At 39.2% G+C, this 23,065-nt stretch overlaps 1 protein-coding gene across 5 annotated transcripts in view; it reads right to left on the bottom strand.

Annotated features, from left to right (window-relative positions):
* The window catches only part of TRDMT1 (tRNA aspartic acid methyltransferase 1), a 57,201-nt gene extending 34,728 nt beyond the window's left edge, over positions 1-22,473 (bottom strand). For 4 of the 5 annotated variants that reach the window (XR_568946.2, XR_005838925.1, XM_008692038.2 and 1 more), the window contains exon 1: positions 22,323-22,473. Coding sequence is in view for 2 of the 5 variants with exons in the window: in XM_008692038.2 (XP_008690260.1) it covers positions 22,323-22,386 (64 nt within the window). In the remaining 3 variants the exon portion in view is untranslated. Of the gene's footprint in view, positions 1-1,687; positions 1,787-22,322 lie in introns of all 5 variants that reach the window. The other variant, XM_008692040.2, reaches the window with a different exon arrangement.
* Between the last annotated feature and the right edge of the window lie 592 nt (positions 22,474-23,065).

Here is a 23,065-nt window from a genome sequence, read left to right as displayed (position 1 = left end):
GGATTCTGAATTTAAAATGATTGCTTAATGTTTTATCCCTATTGGCAAGGTATATTTCTTGTTCCCTTTGAAAGATTCTTGCTTTTCAAAACTTGCAAATAAATCATTTCTCTGAATTAAATTTAAAATAAGTTTCAAATTTTTCATAAAATTCATCTAATTTGCTTAGAAAATCTCCTTAAAAGATCAGCTAACAGCAAACAACAACAAAAAACTTACTTTGGGTCAAAACATAAACTAGATCATTGTTTCTAAGATCTAACTAAATACAAGAGCCTATCAACCAGAGAGTGGACAGGAACTGCTTGAGATCTGTGTACAGACCAGAGCTGGGAAAGTGGCACAAGAGAGAAAGGTACCAAATTAATATTTAAAAAGGACACACTGAATTTACATGGAAAGGAAAATAAAGATGCTATGCCAGATAATACACTGCAATTTGGAGAAGAGGAGCATTGCCTCCTCCACTTTGAGAAGGATCTTGAGAAAGAACTAAGGTGTAAGAAAGAAGAACATGATAGTTGTTTGTGCTGTCTGGCCTTTTTACTACTGGTTTGTTTCTACTATTGGTTTCTACTATTGAAAAATAAATATAATGGCTGGTACTCTAATCACCACGTTAGTCCATGAAGAGAAGGGCCACTTTACAGAGCTGGCAAAGCAAAGAATTGGAAGGAGTTGAGGTCCTAAAGGATTTCACAGAGTCACTGTAGCAGCTCTGGATTACTATGTCCAGATAACTTTTTTTTCTTTTTTAAGATTTATTTATTTTTTAGAGAGAGAGAGAGAGAAGGAGAGAATCTCAAGCAGACTCCCCACTGAGCATGGAGCCCTACACAGGGCTCCATCTCACGACCCTGAGATCATGACCTGAGCCGAAATCAAAAGTCGGACACTTAACCGAATGAGCCACCCAGTGACTTACTTTATGTGAGAAAGAAACAAACTCTACCTTCTTTTAGTCACTATTATTTTGGATGTCTCTATTATTGACAGTTGAACTTAATGCTAACAGATGCAGGAACCTAATCCTAACAGTTCCTCAGTTGTTTAGACAGTGGGTATGTGTGTGTGTGTATGTGTATGTGTATGTGGTGAGAAGAGAATTTCAGGTTCAATTCATGATTAGACCGGATCAATATAATTCAAAAAACATTTATTGAGTAATGTGTGCCAAGCATTCTGCTAGACCCACAGGGATGAATATATAAAGTTTATATTTATGGAGGTCAGGGGAGTTTTAAAATTAAAGCAACATTGTTTTTCTCTGAGATACAAGAATTCCTCCTTTATTTGTTTTTAAAGATTTTATTTATTTATTTGACACAGAGACAGCCAGTGAGAGAGACAGCCAGTGAGAGAGAGACAAGCAGGGGGAGTGGGAGAGGAAGAAGCAGGCTCCCAGCAGAGGAGCCTGATGTGGGGCTCGATCCCAGGACTCTGGGATCACGCCCTGAGCCGAAGGCAGACGCTTAACGACTGAGCCACCCAGGTGCCCCAAGAATTCCTCCTTTAATATAAAAGGTGATTCCCCCCAAACTTTCCTTATGAAGTGAATTTCTACCAAAAGCAAATACTTTCCTCATTATTTTAAAACTTTTATTATTAAAGCATAGTTGACATACAATATTAGCTTCAGGTGTATAACACAGTGATTCAACAACTCTGTACGTTACTCAGTGCTCACCATGCTAAGTGTTGTCACCATTTGTCATCATATAATGTTATTTCTTCATTATTTTTTAAAAGTCACATCTATGGTACTCTGAGTAGAAAACCTCTGGAGCTTTGATTTAAGAAAATATAAAAAAATTAGAAAACCAAGCATAATCATATATTCAATAAACAACTCAAAAATCTATGAACAATATTAATAGGAATATCAGTACTAATAACACCACCATGATACACTCAAAATCTCAAAAGCAAAACCGCTGAAACTCTGGAACAATGATAATCAGCATCACCTATTTCCTAACCCCAGTAATCTCTTGCTAAATATTTTTGCACGGCAAGACTTCCTTAGATGATTTATCATAATACTGATTAGAAGGTGACATGAAGCTACCACTAAGGAAGCTCTGGTTTCCCTTTGGAATGATGGCTGGAGTGTTACCCAACAGCCTCTATGGTTCCTGACATAAAACAAAGGTCAAACTATGAATATTGATAATGATTACTAAAGAGAGGACAAAACCTTAACTTCTCAGGCTTTCATGCAACAGATCTTCTAATGATTACTAAGTGTTCATAAGCCCTTTTTATAAAAGGTGCTTGGAGTTTTAAAATGATTTATTGTCCTAAGATAAAGAAAAGTCTCCTTCCATCAAGATTTGGTAAGTTTTAAGACTTGGAAAGTGATATTAGACTGCTTATTTTTAAATTCTTCATTTGTTTTTGTTTCTTATAGAAAGATAAACCTTCATTTGTTTTTGTTTCTTATAGAAAAGTCTGTATTTTAGAAACCTTATCAAGAAAGATGGTCAGTGTTCCATGGACATGTTTATTTATAAGCTACATGTATCAATATATGTAACAATGTCAATTGTTAAAAAAAAAAAAAAAAAAGCAATGATAGCATCAAATGCCCTTTTTTTCTGAACTCACATCAGTAAATTTGCCCTTACAGGGTTTCCCAGGATTCTTCCCAGGTTCTAATGAAATCATTCTACAGCTTCCAGGTCATCTGGTAGTTTACCACTGTCTTCCCATTAAAATCTAAACTTCTTAGCATGATCTGGACGCTGCATACCTGTCTAGCCTCCTCTTTTGACACTGTCCCTCGATTCCAATTCACTCTTCCAATTCATACCCACTACACTCATACACATACACTTTTTTCCCCAGGTAATACCCAACTACTTATCATGCCCCAGATGGGCCATAATTTCTCAATCCTAGTGCCTCTGTGTATAGTTAAAAAGCCTATCCTACCATGTCCAACCTCTGACTCTCTCTCTCTTGTCCTAGATCATTCTTGTTGCTCCCTCAGGACTCACTCAGCTTAAGTATGACTCCTGCAGGAGGCTTTTACTGAGCCTGCTGGAGTGAAATGGGGGCCAGTCCGTCGGGGTGTCATCATGCTGGATAGTTCACACTATCATCACATTTATCCCAGGACACCACCTCTCACTAGACTGCATGATCTGATAGAGCCCAGGCCATAGCTTGCGTATCAGAGTACTCACAGAACCCAGACATTGCCATAACTGGCACCCACTTGGCCTCCAATAAACATCTTCTGACTGAATAGTATGAAAATGAGTAAATCTGATCTCTAAAACCAACTCCTGATTATTGTTCATTACCCTCTTCAGTGTTCTGTTGGCTCAGAACAAGATTAGCTTAAAAAGTCTTTAATAAGCCCGTACTTCTGTGTTCATCAATGCCTAAAAGAACAATTTTAAGTGGATTGTTTGACATTTAGGTCAAATGCTTACCTTGGCAACACAATGAAGTTTCCAGAATGGCCTACAGAATTCTATTTCTCTTACAAATATGTTAAATAATAGCACTAATAGTGCTACCGTCAGGCAATTATAAATACTTATTAAAGTGCCTATCATGTAGTAGGCATTCTGCTGGGTACTGAGAATACAAAATGAGTGGACATCTGTATTGTGATTTACCAGCATCCAGTACCCTTCTCTAGCAATAGTCCCAGAGTTTCTTTGGGGGATCTTACTGCACTCACTTTCTGTCAAGTGATTCAGATGCCCTCAACCCCCTACTCTTGGTCTCACTGAAAGCATGTGTCAAGCCCGAGCCAAAACTTCCAGAGTGGTTTCGGAGAGGGCAAACAACTCAAAATCAGCCAATGAGGCACAGTAAGAGGGAACACCTGACTTTTTCTTGGGCAACTAGGAAGAGATGCTTGACCTTTCTTAGAGTTTAACCATGGAGGGATGTAAGTTCAACGGCTACTACAGCCTTCTTGATGCAGTAAGGGGAGAGGGTATATAAAAACGCACCCACTGGGTGCCTGGATGGTTCAGTTGGTTAAGCCTCTGCCTTCGGCCCAGGTCATGATCCCGGAGTCTCAGGATCAAGGCCCCTGCTCAATGGGGAGTCGGCTTCTCCCTCTAGCTCTGCCCCTACCCGCTGCTGTCTGCTCTCTCTCAAATAAATAAAATCTTAAAAAAAAATGCACCCAATCCAGAAAGAACAAAACTGAGACAATCTGTCTCACAGAGAAAGAAAACTAGTTCCTGGTAACAGAATTTGAGCCCCTTGAAACTGTACCCCAAGCCTATATTTGATCTTAGTCATTACATGAGTATTTACAACTTTTACATAAACCAGTTTGGATTGTTTTCTGTTAACTTGGAAATAACAATTCTAATAGGTATTTAAGAGAACACACTTAAATATCACTTGTCACTATGAGGAAATGCATTTCAAATTCCAACTTGGCAAGCAGAACAACATGAACACCAAAAGCCTTGTGAATAAGAAATTAATTAACTACATATCCACAAAACAGAAACACTTCTCTTGATCAAATACTCCCCAAGTACCCTAAATTGAGGCAATATTTGCAGGAGTCCCAATGTGGGAGGCGAGGACTTCATTATAGGTCTAATTACTTCATCCCATACATGTATTCTAAATACAACAAATATGTAGACAGCCATCTGTAAGCTGGATCCCCAATGTCTTTTAAGGAGCATATAATATTTTCAGTGGAATGGTCTTATGAATTCTTTAAAAATTCAAGTTCTAAAAGTAAAAACAGTCAAAATAGAAATTTCAATTACAGGCAATTCAAAATACAGAATTTTATATGATCAGTTAGCATAAAATGATGCCGCACCTCACCAATACTGACAGAACTCCACGCTAATCAGTTTAAGTTATCAGACTAGGAAGGCTTTATGAGATGAACACTATCTAGCATAAGCAGGAGTTCTAAAAAAGGTGCCCTTCTTCACGTTGGTTGTAGTATACAGACTCAACTCTCCTATCATTAGTCCTAGCTCTTCCAATCGTGACAATTTATGCGAAGGAGACATTTGGACAATATAAGTGTAAGAATGCCATATTAAAAATGATACCCATATATATTAATGTGGAGTGATACAGATTTTTTAAATACAAAAAAAAAAAAAGTCACTATCCCGTTAGGTAATAATCTAAGTTTTGTATAGTGTATGTGTATGTACCCATATTAAGAAAGAAAAAAACAGCAAATGTTGACAGAGGCTATCTCTTGGTGGTAGGGGGAATTTGGAGGTAATTTTTATTTCTTCCTTTAAACTTTTTTGGATTATTTGGTCTTTTTCTTAACAATAAGAATGGAATGCTTTTAAAATCAGTGAAAAGCAAACAAACATAAAACTATTTTTATCTTGGAACAAAAGAATTCAATATTTCTTTTGGTTGTGACCCTGAGAAATCACAAAGGGAAAGTATCAAGGACAGATAAGAAAGGTTTGGATACATTCTCAAAACATGCCCATTAGACTGTAAGACCAAACACACACACACACACACCCAGTAAACGGTTATAACTCAACACATTTTTTTGTCCCACCAACTCAGTAATAGCCAAGAAAATAAAAAATAAGAATTATACTACATTGCCATAGTTCTTTAGAGATCAACAAGTATGGCATATGGCCAAAAATGTAATGAGATGAAAGCTACCTATTTACATACTTAGAATTCAAAGGATATAAATCTGTCTTCTCCATTTTCCCCATGACATTTAAGACCTTCCTCTTACTCTCCTAAAGGCACTACAGGTGATTAAAAACATTTATTTAAATGGTTTAAGAAGTAAGCAATACAAACACATGTGATCCAGCCTATTACAGGTTTAAACACCAAAGATTTTGTTTTACATAAATTTGCTTTAAATGAATGAGCATCTATGAATGGTTTATCACTATAAATACATCAAAACATTCTTTGTTGATATTTTCTTATAATTTAAAAGATGATAATTTCTTTTTTTTAGAGGCGATCATTTCTGATACACTCATGGAAGTCAATGAAGAAATGATATAAGCATTAGCACTCCTGATCTAATTAACTATGAATGAAAAAAAAGACTTGTAAAAATATAATTATGTTATCAATCATAAAGATCCCAAAAATTAAACTAAAAACTCCTCTCTAAATTTGTCCTGCCATTCCAAGTCCAGCTTTGCTTTATATATAGTAAACCTTTCCTTAAAGCTTATTATTTTCATCATTCTTGACTTCATTGAGTTTTAAACCCTATCCTGAATTTCTGCTATAGGCATTTCTAAAAGAATTAAGTTTAGGGGCACCTGGGTGGCTCAGTCAGTTAGGTGTCTGCCTGCCGTGGCTCAGGTCATAATCCCAGGGTTGGGCCCCACATCAGGCTCCCTGCTCAGCTGGGAGTCTGCTCCTCCCTCTCCCTCTGCCTCTCCCCCTGCTCATGCTCTCTCTCTCTCTCGATCAAGTAAATAAAATATTTTTAAAAAATAAAAATAAAAAATGAAAGAATTAAGTTTACAATTTTGCACTGAACCAGAAAGTAAAATCTGTCCTAAGACCTTCAATGATTTTATTCCTCATTTTCCTTTTCTGAGTCTCCTTCCGGCTATATATTTCTCTGCAAAACTTTTTCCATGGTATTCAACACATATTAGCTATCATTGGTTTTTTTAATCAAGACTATCATAGGCACACCCTACAGAGATTCTTTATTCGGTGTGTGTATTCACAGGTTCTCAGAAAGATTTAGGATATGGATATCTAACTATCTAGCTCTTTCTCTGCTGTCTTTGAAGTTTAGCTCCACCATTTCCAGCTGTGTGACTAAGGCAAGTTACTTGACTTCACTAAGGATCATGTCTTTATCCGTAAAAGTGAGGGAATAGAGATAATAAAGTACCTATGTCATAAGGTTTTCTGAAGATTAAATTAACTAATACATATGAAGGTTACATTTGTGCTGACCATATAGTAATGACTCAATAAATTTTTGCTATGATTATTATCAAACGTCCAAAGACCTTTTAAAATAAGAATAGCAAATGCTAGAAAGGACCGGTGTGACAGGAACCCTCACTGCAGGTGTACCAATGGAGGATTCAGAGTTCAAGAAAGCAGTTTGGTGTGTATCTAAAGCTTTCAAAACTGCTTGGACCTAACAATTTTATATTTGGGTACATATCTAAGGTGTGGTAGGCTCACTGTTCTCAGTGAGCTCCTCCTGCCCCCACAGAAAAATTGTTCCTATCCTAATCCATGAAACCTGCAACAGTGTTACCTTACCCGGCAACAGATATGACTAAAGATTTTAAAAAGAGGAGATTATCCTAGGTTATGCATAAGACCCAGTGTAATCACATGAAGGATGGAGGAGGGTTAGAGTCAGAGAAACAGATGAAAGAAGCAGAGGTCAGAGAGAAAACCTGTAAGATGCTGCACTGCTGGCTTTGAAGATGGAGGAAGAAGTCACAAGCCAAGACATGCAGGTGACCTCTAGAAGCTGGAAAAGGCAAAGAAACACACCGTCCACTTGAGCTTCTAGAAGGAAACACCTCAGGCAAAACCTTGATTTTAAGACTTTTTTTTTTTTAAGATTTTATTTATTTGACAGAGAGAGAGACAGCCAGCGAGAGAAGGAACACAAGCAGGGGGAGTGGGAGAGGAAGAAGCAGGCTTCCCGCCGAGCGGGACCTCGGATTCGAGGTCCCTGGGATCACGCCCTGAGCTGAAGGCAGACACTTAACAACGAGCCACCCAGGTGCCCCTGATTTTAAGACTTCTGACCTCCAGCATTATAAGATAATAAATGTGTGCTGCTTTAAGCCATTAAGTTTGTCGTAATGTGTTACAGAGGCATTAGGAATAACCAGTATGTAAGGCAATAACAGAGATGTGAAGAAAAGATGTATATGAAGGATAAATCCTATTTTACTTATAATAGTGAGAAATTATAAGCAACCTAAATGTCCTAAAATGTTGATTGCTTTGAACAAGTGGAACTTACATAAAAAGGAATATCATACAACCATTAAAAACCAAGTTTACAAATATATTTAATAACGAGAAAAACTTCAAAATATTCTCAGTGAAAAAAGAAAGCTATAATTTATTTTAATGTTAATGAACACCTGTCAAATAAAGATTGAAAAGATATAATACAAATTCTCATCAGTGTTTGTCCCTGCATGAACAGCATGTATAACTTTTATTCTGAACTGTTCTTCTTCATTTGTGCTGCATCAGTATTTCCCAGTAAACCATAATCTCAAGAATATAGCTGTCTTGTTACTGCTGTATCCCCATTGTGCAGCAAAGTAACTGACACAGAAACCACTCGAAAATTACATGCTGAATGAATAAATGAGTATGTTTTCAGTATTTCCTAATGTTTTCCACCCTTGGGACTTCTGGGATTCCAGCAGAGTTATGGTTCCCATGTCCAAATAGTCCCCTTTCTTAATACAGTGAGAGATAAATCTTGGCAAATCCACTATGAATGCCTTGATGATTAATGTGTGCAATCATGCTGTTGGATTGGATGGATGGCAAACAGCTTAAAAGTGCAACATTACTCTATTAATCGGGTGAGATGACAAAGCATTTCCCAGTTTTTAAGCAAATGTATTATATAGTTAAAAATAAAAACAACAATATGTGTAAAAATATTTTTAACTATTCAGCTTCACTAGTAGTAAAAAATTAACAATTTCACATAGTAAACTATATAGTTTTAAATATTATATTGGCATATTTATGGTCACACAAACATTATTGGATGTAAACTGGTATATCCTTTTTAAAAAGTAACTTGAGGGGCTCCTAGGTGGTGCAGTCAGTTAAGCATCCAACTCTTGATTTTGGCTGAGGTCATGTTCTCAGGGTCGTGAGATCGAGCCCCGCCCTCCCCAGTCGGGCTCTACGCTCAGCATGGAGTCTACTTCAGATTCTCTCTCCCTCTGCCTCTGCCCCTCCACCTTGTTCTCTCTCTCTCTCTCAAATAATTATATCTTTTAAAAAATAAATATAAAAAGTAACTTGACAATTATCATCAGTCTTTAAAATGTTCACGCTCTATAACTTACTCTCTCATTCAACAAATATTGAGCATCTACTATGCAACAAGCACCATTCTAGGTGCCAAAGGTATAACAGTGAACAAAACAGAATGAAACAAAAAAATCCCCACACTCATGGAGCCTACATTGTAGAAGGGGAGGCAGTCATTTTAAAACATAAGCAAGTAAGGGGCTCCTGAGTGGCTCAGTCGGGTAAGTGTCCAACTCTTGATTTCAGCTGAGGTCATGACCTCAGGGTCGTGAGATCAAGCCCCACATCAGGCTCTGTGGGGAGTCTGCTTGAAGATTCTCTCCTTCTCCTTCTGCCCCTCCCCCCCACTCACTTTCTCTCTCTTTCTAAAATAACTAAATCTTAAAAAAATATATAAACAAGTAAAATATTTAGTATGGTAGGCAGTAGTAAGTGCTGAGGGGAAGAATAAATCAGAAAGGAGGATAGGGAGGCAGAGCAGAGACAATAATTTTTGATAGTGGCCAGGGAAGCCCTGAGAAAGTGACATCTGAATAAAGACAAGGGACTAGTCATGTGTCTATCTGGGGGACAGCATTCCAGGCAGAGGAAACAGCAAGTGCAATGGCACTGAAGCAGGAATGTTCTTGGTGTGTTTAAGGACAGCAAGGAGCTCTCTATCCCTACTCCTCTCCCCAGGAGCTAACATTGATAACAGGACAATGTGCATCCTTGCTGGCCTTTTACTATGTCCAAACTCATATACGTGATACACAGACACACAGTCTCTATATATACAATATATATCCAAATATACATTGTATATTTGACAAATACAAGACAACTAGAATGAAAGTCAATACCCATTCTCAGCAAGAGAATATCCAAAATCAGATGTATGGTCATTTTCATTATATAGATGATGAAAAAGATACAGCTGAAATATTCAAATGACTTCATATTATATACTTTCTTAACTTAGTTATACAAATATATTTTAAATAGCACTATCTTATTATGTCCATCTAGAAATATTGCATTTTCCACTCGAATTTCATGGAATAATTTTATTTGACTTTCTCACATGCATCTTTGAAAGATTCTCACAAGAATCTTTATCATCAATAGTCACTTTTTAAGTCATCGAACACAGTTTTCAAGAGCACAACTTCCCTTCGGTCAAAGTTACTTGAGAGTTAGCACTTTTTGAGTTCGTGAATGCGTGGAAACATTATACCAACCACAAATGCCCATTAACTATTTGTGATCTCCACAAAGTAACCCTTCCATATTACTCTGTAAAGTAATTTTCAGAAGGTTTGTTTACAATGATATCTAACCCCTGTAACTGCAACGTCATCCCTCTAAAACTTATTTCTAAATATTTAAATTCACCTGTATGGCTTTTCATCAATTCCATCAAGTGACCTTAATAAGCACCCAACACTGGTATTACCTTTTTCAGGCTAATGTAACTTATCTAAGCAACATTTTACTACTTTGCAGTTCAAAATATAGTAAACTGAGAAATATGAAGATCCTTCGTTAAAACTAAAATATAAGGCTATATATTCTCTTTTTGAAGTATAACTTGTTTGAGAAAAATCAATGTATTGTATTTAAGAATGTATGACAAATATGTCACTAAAGGCATATGTATATGTGTTTGGGCTTTGTTTTTTGGTTTTCTTTTAAACAATGGAATCATAGCCCTTTGATTTTTACAATCACAGGAGAGATGTAAAAGACGATCTCTTCACAGAAGCAGAACTCTGGATTTTAAGTATGTTTTCCTTGCCAAATACTAAACATGCCAACCCACAAAACAATCTAGAAAATGATAGATTCACATCTTTTCCTCCAAGCCATGGTCACCAACATTCTGACATTTCAAAATTAACTGAGAGAAACCTCACTGGATGGAGAGCAAGGTACAGATAAATGGTCAGTATTGCGTCAAATCAATAAAGACTGCCATTAAGTCTAAATAGTCAAAGAATATAATTTAAACAATTGACTCAGCAACAATAACCACAAAGTAAATTGAAGCCACAGAAATAAAATGCGTTCTGAAGAAGCACAGAAATCACTCTGGTACTTTATCATCTAAATCCTAGGGTTTTCAGGAAAAATATAAGCAAGGCAAAACTACTTACTTAGTATCTCTAATTTGATCTATGAAAGTTCAAAGTATAACTAGATTGTATAACTATAAATTCTTTGTATTATGGGTTCTTTCTGGACCCAAATTCTCCAATAATTAAAGAATGTGCCAAAGCCTATGAGGGTCGTGTATGTGCTAAAAGACTCAGCCACTTGTTTCTTAAATTAAGCCTCACTCATTAAGTACTAAGGGATTATTAAATTCACTATTGTGTTTGAACAAAAACACTAACGGATGCTAAAGAGCTCCTGTGACTGACTCTCTGATGGAGCTGTTTTACTTTAGTCCAGGGGGTTTTGCTCAGTTTGTCGTGATCTGAAGTCCTAGAATGAAAAGAATTAGTGGATAACCATAAAAGCAACTATTGGTCCAGGTAAAGTAATGGTATTTACAGCATTTTTTTTTTAAATCTCAAGTACATTCTACCTATTTTCCAAAACTGAGATGCAATTTTTTTTGCTTTTAGGCAGGGTGAGAGCTGATTGGCACTATTTCTGAAAAGCACTTTTTAGGGAATATTCCTGATAATCTTCCATGGGCAAAGCAAAGAGCCAAAAGAAATCCTAAAAAGGCTCTAGACACCGAATACCAAATTCTACATGCAATCTTAATCTCCCTATTTTATGATAATAATCCTTCTGTAATTACTTACAGATTTACTATCACATATCAACCTCTCCTTTGCAATTTTCCATACAAGGAGGTAGTATTTCTTGAGAGGAATAAAAGAGTAAAAAATAAAACACTTGAACTTCATTATTTTCACCAAAGCTCATTTTAACATATGATTAAAATTCTATACTGAGTTAGAACCAACTTATTCCCAACACACTTGATTATTTTGAGGAAATTTCATGTTTTATCATACAGTACAAAAAAAATCTGTTATCTATTAAAATGTCACATATAATCATGCATACAAAAACCCTTCATGATTCTACTTACTTGGCCACTCTCCAACACACACACACACACACACACACACACGGACATGGACACATACATGCACATACATACACATTTATCTCCTACATGATACCTATGAACAGCCTTCAAAACACTCCCCATAGACCACACTTCGGGAAACACTGACTTAGCTCATCCTCCCAAAGAAAAATGGTCTTTGTGATTCAGACTTAATACCTAAGTTTAAACTTATCACAGTACAATGGTATCTACTTCGAGTTATCCTATTTCATAGCAAACATGACCCTAGTTCACTTATTCACTTGTACATTCGTCCAACAAATATGTATAAGCAATGTTCTAGACAATGTCTATCTTATTATGGAACTTATATCCTAGTGGGGCGGGGGAGACAAACAATAAATAAATAAGTACATAATATGTCTAATAAGGAAAGTATTATGGGAAAAAAACAAAACAGTAAACCAGATAGTATAGAAGGGATTGGTTCTATTTTTATATAGGTTGGTTAGAGAATATCTCAATAGCAAAAACCTCAAGGAAACGAAGGAGCAGGCAGATACCTGGAAGAACTTTCTAGAACAGAAGGAAAAGATACTGCAAAGGCCTAGAGATGGGAGCATGCTTATTTTGTAAAAGGAACAGCAAGGAGACTGGTATTATAGACTGAATGTGCCCCCCAAAATTCTTATGTCGAAACTCTACCTCCCAATGTACTGGTATTATGAAATGGGGGCCTTTGGGAGGTAACTGGGATTAGAATTAGATGAAGTCATGAAGGTGGGTCCTGATGAATAGGATGAGTGCCCTTCTAAGAGTCATGAGAGAGCTCACCTCCTCTCTCTGCTCTCAGCCATGTGAAGACAAAGGCGAAGTCAGCACTCTGAAACCTGGAACAGGGCCCTCACCAGAATTCAACCACACTGTCATCCTGACCTCAAACTTCCCAGCCTCCAGAAGTCTGAGAAATAAATGTCTGTGGTTTATAAGCCACCCAGTCTATGGTACTCTGTTACAGCAGCACAAACTTACTATGACATCCAGCAAGCCTGGAATGAAGAAAGCAAGGGGACAGTCGCACAAGAAATGTGCTCAGGGAGGGAAAGGGGCTGGCTCTAGCCCAACGAGGACTGGGGCTGGAGGACTTAAGATTTCACTGAGTGATATGAGAAACCTCTCGGAAGTTTTAATCAGAGGAATGACTTATCTAATGCATTTCTAAAGGATCACACTGACACTAGAGGAGTCAAAATAAACTAGAGGAGACAGAGAGAAGCCAGGAGACCAGTACAAAGGCTACTGCAATAATGCTTTGCCCAGGTTTCCTAAGAAAGAACCCAAGGCAAAGCTTAGCTACAGATGCTCTCTCTGGAAGGCAAAACCCCAAAGTAGCAAGAGGAAGGGGTAGTGAGGCAGGGAGGAGGGAAAGCATAAAAAAAGCAGTACGTTATTAAACTGGTCACAGCTTCACCAGAAAACACTCTCCACAGTGGCAGGAGGAGGGATGTATGGAAGGCTACAGAAGCCCTGCAGTAATGATACTATTTGGTCTAAAGCAACACTTGCCATTTCCCCACATGTACGTGAGCAGGGAGCAGTGGTATGGGGAGGGAGAGAGAGGGTGTATCTGCTGACTCCTTCCTCATCATGTCTCTTCCTGATCAGAAGTCATCCCATGAAGCACGTGTAGAACACTCCTGTGGTTCTCCTTTACTCACCCACTACTACATACTCACAGCACTTCTGACACCAGATGGATATCCACAGTTCACTTTAACTCCGACAAACCAAAGTTGGCCAAGACCCCTTAAGAGCTCAGACCCGTAAGACTGCTCCAAGTCTGACACCAACCGCAAGTAATACCTACATGCTCCGGGTAGCCTACAACTTCTGTTCCATTTGGCTGCAAATCAAAAGATCCTACAACCCCGTCTTGGATTCCATCATTTGCTAAAACAGCTCACAGAACTCACAGCAACACTTAAAGTCTGACAGTTTATTCTATAATAAAGGACACAGACCAACGGCCAGATGAAGAGCTACATAGGGCAATGTCTGGAAGAGTCCCGAGCACAGAAGCTTCTGTCCCCATGGAGCTGGGGTGCACCATCCTTATGACATTTGGATGTGCTTACCAACCCAGTTGTTCTCTGAACCCTATGCTTTTAGGATTTTTATGGAGGTTCCATCACATAAGCATGATCAACCATCAACTTAATCTCTAGCCCCTCTCCTTCCCAGACAGTAGGGGGTAGGGCTGAAAGTTCCTAATTACCCTCCATCTGTCTAGTAAGCAGCCCCCATCCTGAAGCAATCCAAGAGCAGATCAAGAGTTGCCTCATCAGAGCAAAAGACACTCCTACCACCTAGAAAATTTCAAGGGATTTAAGAGCTCTGTGTCAGGAACCAGGGTCAAAGACCACATCTGAGAACAAAAGAGGCCCCTAGTGCTCTTATCACTTAGGAAATTATAAGGATTTTAGGAGCTCTGTGCCAGGAACTGGGGGCAGGGGCCAACATACGTGTATTTTTTATTACTGTGCAGGCCTGACTCTTGCTCTCCTCTCCACTTAGGGTTGTGTTATCCAACCCCTCCAGACAGCCACTGGAGCCACATTTCAGTCCCATCACTGGGGGTGGCCTGAGCATGTTATGAAGCATGGACTGGCAGTGTTACGGGATGAGGCAACAATAGCAGAGTTGGGGGACTACACTGAACAAGCAGCTCAGGGCCCAGGAGGCAGGTGGGGCCAAGTGAATCTGGGGTAGCACATAAATGAAGTCTGACAAAACAGGAGCAAGATTAGGGATGAGGTGGTAAAGATGAGGACAGAGAGGAATGATAGAATTATAAAGAGAGTTTGAAGGGGGATCCATGGAATTTGCTCAAGTGAGTAAAAGAGAATAAACACAGATGACTCCAAGACTTGGGGGTGGGCCCCTGGAAGAATGGAGACACCTGTCGCTGGGAGGAGGAAGGCTATAACAGCATTATGTTTTGAAGGGGTAAGGAGAACCAGGAGTTCAGTTTTGTACACTTCTAGAAAAAAACAGAGATAATGAGAACATTAACAAATCTGGCTTTATAGAAAAACTACAGAGAAGCTTACTTTGGAGCTGGTCAGTGCTGTCAGCATCATCAAAGGTGATGCACACTGGTCCATATGTGGAGCCCTGGCACTTCTCATTCGCCCACTCACTGGTCACGGCACTTCTCCCACAGCTCCCTCAGCACCCTCCCATTGCCCAGTAGGCATTTTCCAACACACGCTCTAAGGAACGTTATTTTACAGGATGCTAATAAGTGTGATCCCCTTCCCCACTCAAAAAAAAAAGGCATATTCATGGCTCAAATATATATGGGAAGTGTGGATTTAAACCACACAGCACCTTTTTTGCAGGGCTTCTCACCACTTTTGGTATATTAATGTGTCCTGAGACTCTCATGGGATAATATCATACAAAGAGTTTCTGAAACTTATTTGACCATCAAAGCAAACTTATTAATACCCCTGAGAAGACTATTACATAGGATACCAGCCAGGAAATGGCAAGTAACCCAAGAATTCATTTTAGTCCTTAATTCACTTGGTTTGTAATACCCAATCATTCCTTGAAATCCTCTCCTCCCTTTATCTTCGTGACATGGTGTTCTTTTGGTTCTCCTTGCTCTCTAATTTTTCCTGCTCAGTTTCCCTCTGTGAATACTATTCCTCTACCCAGTCCCACAATGTCACTGTTCCACAGTATTCCATACTGTTGGTCCTCTTCTCTACACTCAACACATATACAGAAACAAATCTTTCTCTCTAATCCTATCGATCCCCCCGGACCAAAATGCATAAGCAGCTGCCTATTTGGCACTTCCATGGGTCATATGGACAACTCAAACTCTGTAACTCTAAAATGGATCCTATTATGTCTCCCCTACCTTGATTTAGGACTATCCCATTTGATAAATTACCCAAGTCAGAAATCTAGGTAACTAACACCCAAATGACTGCGAGGTTTTGCTGATTTTTAGATCCCGCATATAACCTGAGCCATCTTCTCCATTCATCGACCCTGCCTAAATTCATTATCTCTGAACACTAATGTCCTAACTGTCCACCATGCCTCTATACCCTACTCCCCGCCACTACCATCTTATGGTCACACTGTACAATTTCTAGAACCTAATCGATAGGGTCTTTATATTTGCTAACTAGACCTAGGAGATAGAAATCCAAACACCTTATCAGGTTGTATGGCATTTCATGATTCAGTACCTCATAAACATCTACTTTTTTGTAGCACTTATATTGCAGTAATATTTTAATACCTGTAGATCTTCATGCTTATATAGACCAAGCTATTTCATGTCTGTGTATATACAGGAAGTTCCTTTCTGCCTGGTATAATCTTTCCTTTCTTGACTACCTGAAAAACTCTGTCATCTTCCAAAATCCTGCATGGAAAAAATATCGTAACAAAACTGAACAGCAAATAACTAATTATAAAAAAGAACATACCAATGACAACATGAACAAGTCACAAAATAAATACAAATAAGTATATGAAAATGTTCTACTTGCTAAGTAACATCAGCAGTATTACTTACACACTATATACTATGTACTAGCTCTGTGTATACAGTTTCATTAAATCCTCCTACCAAACCTGTTAGGTTAGTAGTAGTAATCTGATTTTATCAATAAGGACATCCCATACAATTAAGTGAGGAAAGCTAGTTACAAAACAACGTGGGGAAAAAGAAAAGGAGCTAAGATGTACCAAGACCTACACTATATTTCATACATCAACTGTTTCAGTTAACATTCACAACACCCTATAAGAAGGTATTACGGTATCCATCTCACAGATAGGGTATCCGGGCTCAGAAAGTCAAACAGCTTTCTAGTACTCACAAAGCTAATATCTGCCAGTTCTGCCTTACTCCTAAATAATGGTATTAATTCTATCACTCAGAGAAATAGATGCAGTAATTCCAAAATCACTGAATAAGAGGCCAGGGAAATGAACACAAAGTAGATCCAGGTTAGGAGATCTATTCCCTCATGGATGAGTAAGCTTTCTAGAGAATCAAGAGGCCAGACCAGAATTTTCTGCTCTCTTCATTGCCCTTCTCTTTTACCTCTTCATACATATTCATTCCATATCATCTTCTGTGGCTACAAATAATTCTTTCCTTCACTGATCTATTCCTGCGTAATTCAAATCTAGTCTGAAAGCTCTTTGACAACTTCGAATATTTAATCATCAGTTTCTTCTAAAGCCACTTTTAACATGTAATAACTTTCTATAACTTTACAGTTTTTGATAATAGCCGCCCACATTTACTGAGCATGTACCGCATTCCAAACACTATTGACATGCTTTATTTTTATTTATTTATAATATTCACACTTTCCCTTCCAGGTAAATACTATTATAGAAAAGGAAACTGAGGCACAGAAAGTTTAATTTTTGCCCAAGGTCACAAAGCTGGGAAGTACCAGGCCTTCCGACAATATAACTGTGCTCTTAACTGGGAGATGAAATGACCTCTCCCTGAAGCCGTCCCACATAAACACTATCTGCCGTTACTGTCTCACAGTGCTACAAACATAATGATTTCAGACCAAGCTACTATGAAGACAAACCATCATATTTCCAATTATTCGACAGACCAAATGATTGTCAGAGGCAGTTTAAGTATCAAATATTAAAAGAATGAGATAACACTTGCAAAATCGAAAAACCGTGACATCTGAAAGATTCCTAAAAGCATTTGGCATGTGAGTGTATGTGTTCCCCCTACTGATGTTTCTTCCAAGTGAGTGGTTTCTATTCATTTTAAACTCCTCGCCCATCCTACTATCTCTTTACTTCTTCCATGGAAGGCAGAGTGACTTCTCTAATCAGCTAATTTGTGAAAAATAAACTAGGCACGCTTGTTCAGCTCCACCAGCCCTCCTCTTGGGGATAAGCTACCCACAGGTAACATGTGTTCTGCTTGCATCTCCAGCTGTGCCTAAAAGGTATGCTGCCTAATTGTCTGGTTGAATATTAGCTGACCCATCTGGTCCTCTCACTAAGCCAATCCTCCAACTCAGCCTTTATTAGTAATAAAAATCATACAAATTTGTATTTCCTATTTGCCTTACTCTTCTGTTTTCTTTCTCCCTATTCGGAATTATGAAGAGGGGTACTATTTACTGAGCCTCCAAAAGCCCCCATAGGTCATAATACAAATTAAACTGGTCCTCTACACATTAGGACAGGGTAAGTAATCTGATCTATGGATCATAGTAATACTCTGCAGTGAAGTAAGCATTTTCACCACAGAAAAGAGAGGTAATTCTATCATCCAATGGAAAGTGAGGGTTCTCGTTTGTTAAATATATAAAATCCAGCCTACATATTTCATCTTTGCATTTCAAGTTTGGAAAAAATAATCTAATAACTCTTATGGCTAATGAAAGCAAAGGATACATATTTTCAAATGGGACAAATTTTTACCTCACTTCACTTTAAATCTAGCAACAAGTCATACAAGAATAACTATGGGAAAAGAGGCTTCTGAAGAGGTCATTTTAACAATCCCAAAGAAACTATATTTAAAAAAAAATTAAGCAGTTCAAATTCTAGCTCCTTACAACTGATGTTCCCAAAACATCCCCAGGTGACATTCAAATCTACATTTAATCATAATATACTTGCCTGATTCAATTAAAGCACACCTAATTACAAGGTGGTTTAGTAGGATCTCAAGTTGGCATATAAGTCATTGAGAAATAAAGATAAAAGAAATTCAGAAAATAAGGAGTGACAAATCGCTTGACATTTTAACAGAAAATATTAAGGCTGAATGATTCCTACTAAATATGATTGTTAAATGACTAAAACTCAAAATCAACACCTTAAAAGACCTTTAGAAATTACTTGGTGGGGGGCGCCTGGGTGGCACAGCGGTTAAGCGTCTGCCTTCGGCTCAGGGCATGATCCCGGCGTTGTGGGATGGAGCCCGACATCAGGCTCCTCCGCTATGAGCCTGCTTCTTCCTCTCCCACTCCCCCTGCTTGTGTTCCCTCTCTCTCTGGCTGTCTCTATCTCTGTCAAATAAATAAATAAAATCTTAAAAAAAAAAAAAAGAAATTATTTGGTGGGGCAGGCCTTTTACTTTTAAGGATGTCTCAGTAGTTAACCATATATATGATAGTAATCAGCTAGAGCTTTCTTTATTCACTACCTTACAACACATTTTACTCTTTCTCTGATATTATACTTTATGAGAAAAACAAAATCTTACGTGCTACCCATTTATATCCACAGGTGCCTTGCAGGCCCCACAAATATAAAACTCATGAAACTACTTCTACTGCTTTATGAAAGGAGTTACTTTCACTTGGAAGAATCTCATTACCCAAGACTTTATAGACTGTGCAGGCATAAATAATATCAAAAAAGGAGTAAGTGCTTCCTATACAGGGCAACATGTATTAAATAACGTGAAAGATATGTTATACTTGTGGCCATCTAGAATCTTTGCCCATGTTTTCTATGTTTGAAAATTCTGCCATATTTTGAGTCCCTTCTTTCCAAAGCAGAAGCCAGCAATCACTCTCCCAGCTTCCTTTGCTGGCAATGGGATCTAATGTCCACCAATCAACTGCATCCATATACTACTTTAATTCGGAAGTAGCAACATGAGGCAGCAAATGAAAAATCCATCATTTTTGTGACAGAAATGGTGGAAGCATCCACCCTTCAGAGGAAAACAGGGATGGCACTTCCCATATCTGGCCCCCAGCATCATAGGTGAAAGCTGTGATGTCAGTATGAAGCTCTGTGGGGGCAGGGCCCAGAGTGTGGTTTGAACAGTGCTCCTGCTCACCTAACCTGTTTGTTGGGTGTCCTGTAGATTCTGTGAGCTTCCAAATGTCCTTTAATACACACACACACACACACACACACACACACACACATTTTTCTGCTGAGGTTAGCTAGAGAATAGATTATTGGTTTGCAACTAAGAGTTTTGTATTATACAAAAATTGGGGCTGAGCAAACTGTGCTTTTATCAACATAATGGTAGAATGATTACTAACTCAATAATAAACTCAGCAGTCATCTACAGACAGCCAGTCCCCCTGTGCGAGAAGCTATACAGGAACAAAAAGGAAGGGAAAGGAAGGCAGCAGAGACCAGATCTCCTAGGCAGAGAAAGGCAGGACTGTGATTTGAATCTCAAAGGGAAGCCATTTAAGCAGGGAAGTGAGTGACATGATCCATTTCACTGTGCAAAACATCGTTCTCTTCCTATGTGGAGAAAGGGTGGAGCAGGAAAGCAAAGTAGAAACAGGGGAGCAACTGGGAAACTATTTTAATAAAGTTTAGATTCAGGATGTAGCTGTGGCAACAGAAATATGTGTACAAATTCAGGTTGCACTGGCCCACAGGAGAGAAGATACTTAACTGTTTCATTAACCAAAAAATTGCAAGTTAAATATATAATTTTCCCAATCAAATTAGCAAAAGTTAAAAATGGCTAATACAAGTCCTGATGAATAGTAGTTGAGAGAGGCACTCACAAACCTCTGAAAAGCAATTTGCTCTATTACCTATCAAGTCTTAAAAAAAGTATCATAATTTTTGACTTAATAACTAGCACATAGTCTCATATTGTTAAATGAATTAATTCGACTTTTAGAAAACACAGTTAAAGAGAAAATTAGGGTTTATGCTCAAGGCTGTAATTGTAGCACATTTATACTTGCAAAACATTGGGGTGTAATCTAATGTTCAACCCTTAGGGAATGGTTGAATTATAGCTTATGATAACAGTACTAACCAAACTTTAAAATCATGTTCATTAAGTGGTTTCAAGATAAGGGAAAATATGCTGACATTATAAAATCTTACAAAATTAACAAAGAACAAAAAGGACTAGCATTTCTTTCTTTTTTTTTTTAAGTTTAATTTATTTATTTAAGTAATCTCTACACCCAACATGGGACTGGAACCCATGACCCTGAAATCAAGAGTCCCATGGTCTTCCGACTGAACCAGCCAGGCGCCCCTAGAATTTTCTTTTGTTTTCTTGCTGGTTAAGTTTTGATAAGAGAACTGAATGTGGAGAGCCAGCAAATGACTGGTAATAAAAATTTAATAATCACTACCCTAGTCTACAATCAAAACTCAATACATATGCTCAGAAAACTTATGTTCAGTTGATTATATATTGTCTGTCTTAAACTATTAGTTTTTTGTTGCCCTTGGTACTAAAAAAAAAAAAAAAGGAAGCAGGCAAGTTTCAGTGTTGTGGTTGTCATAGCAATTTAAGAATAAACACGCATGTTCAAAGTCTATTTGTCACTCTGTATCTCCAGCACCTAGACCTAGACAGTAACTGGCACAGAATAGGAGCTCAAGAAATATTTTTGAGCGAACATCACCGAAAATAAACCTTTCGGTTCCAGCTTATCACCAAAGAAATTTAAAACCTCAAAATGAGAGAGGTACATAAAACAGTGATAGTAATAATTTATAATGTTTTGAATGGCTACAGTGTATGAGACACTATTAAACATTTTGCCCGCCTTATCTTTGATCTTCATAATAATCCTCTGAAAAATTTACTTTTCCCATTTTTAAACCAGGAAACAGGTTCAAAGTGTTAAGGAACTAACCCAAGGTCACAACTAAGTTTCAACTCAGCTTTTCTGGCGCCTAAATGTACCTAGACAAGACAGGCTGTTTCTTTTCAATGATCCGAAAGGAACAGGCTTATCCTCAACGCTCGCTCTCCCCAGTCATTTAGGCTTTCCTAACTTCTACCTGGCACTGTAGGTATCCCGGTGAAGATCCATCCCTCACCCGCCAAGCCCCCCAGCAACCTCCCCTCCCCGCCGCGACTTCCTCGAGGGTAAAGAAGCAGGTGTCCACGCCTCTAGGTGGCAGCCACACTTAGAACTGGGGACTGGCCCCAGCCAGGGGCTCGCCCATCCCCCTCCGCCGGTACCATCTTAGTTTGCCTTTCCAGCCTCGCCCCCCCGGATCAGGACTCACACACTGAGTCCACACAAACCCCGCGCCCGCCCTCCGGACAAGCGTCGGGGCGGGAGGAAGGGAGTCTCCGCCCGGAGCCGCCAGGCGGGGACTGCGCGCTAGGGCGGTTTCCATGACAACCGCCCCAGCGCCCAAGCTGGGACCAGCCCCAAGGCGCGAAAGGAGAGAGAGACGGGGTGTGCTCGCTCACCTCTCAGCGCCTGGTGCATGCCTCCAATGCCGCTGTACAGCTCCAGGACGCGCAGGGGCTCCATGCCCACGACGCCGCCGCCGCCTCCGAGCTAGGCCTGCCGGTTCCCATCTCGTTTCTTCCTCCGCCCGCCCTGCTCCCTCGCCTCTGGTTCCGCGGCTTTTCAGTTCCCCCTCTCCTGCCGCCCCGGCTCAGAGAGCCTCTAGCAACGCGGGGCCCCGGGACTGGCAGGGGTCAGCGAGGGGACAACGGGCACAAAACAATACGGCCTCCCAAGTGAATAGCAGCCTGATTTACGCTCCATCTACCTTCTAGAGTGCATTCAGGGACCTTGGAAGGAAAAACGAGTCCGAAGCTCGGGAGAGGGGCGAAATCTACCTTTTGCCCCAAAGTGAATGAACACGCGTTACACGCCGGAAAAAGTCATTTTCCAGGCGTTACTGCTTTTCCGTCACTTGGAAGCCTGAAGTGCCCAGAACTTACTAGCGTTAGTTTTGAGCACGTACCACGTGCCTGGTGTTGTGCCTGTGCTGGGGTTACCGAGATAAATCAGCCTTCTGCCTCGAGCAGGTCCCAGAGTTGCAAGTACAGAAACCCGCGCCCATGCAGGGGAGCCCCGGTGCCTGCCAGGACAGAGGACGCCTGCTGTCACTGCTAGCGGGGTTCACTGCATCTTAGCTTGGAAAATAGCCCCAACACAGGATCTACTGTTACTATAATGTAGAAGTACTTAACGCCCCTCG

Source organism: Ursus maritimus, unplaced genomic scaffold, assembly GCF_017311325.1.
Source record: "Ursus maritimus isolate PB19 unplaced genomic scaffold, ASM1731132v1 scaffold_31, whole genome shotgun sequence".
NCBI lineage: Eukaryota > Metazoa > Chordata > Mammalia > Carnivora > Ursidae > Ursus > Ursus maritimus.
The sequence above is the reverse complement of the archived record's forward strand: the minus strand, read 5'-3'. Positions and strand labels throughout refer to the sequence as shown.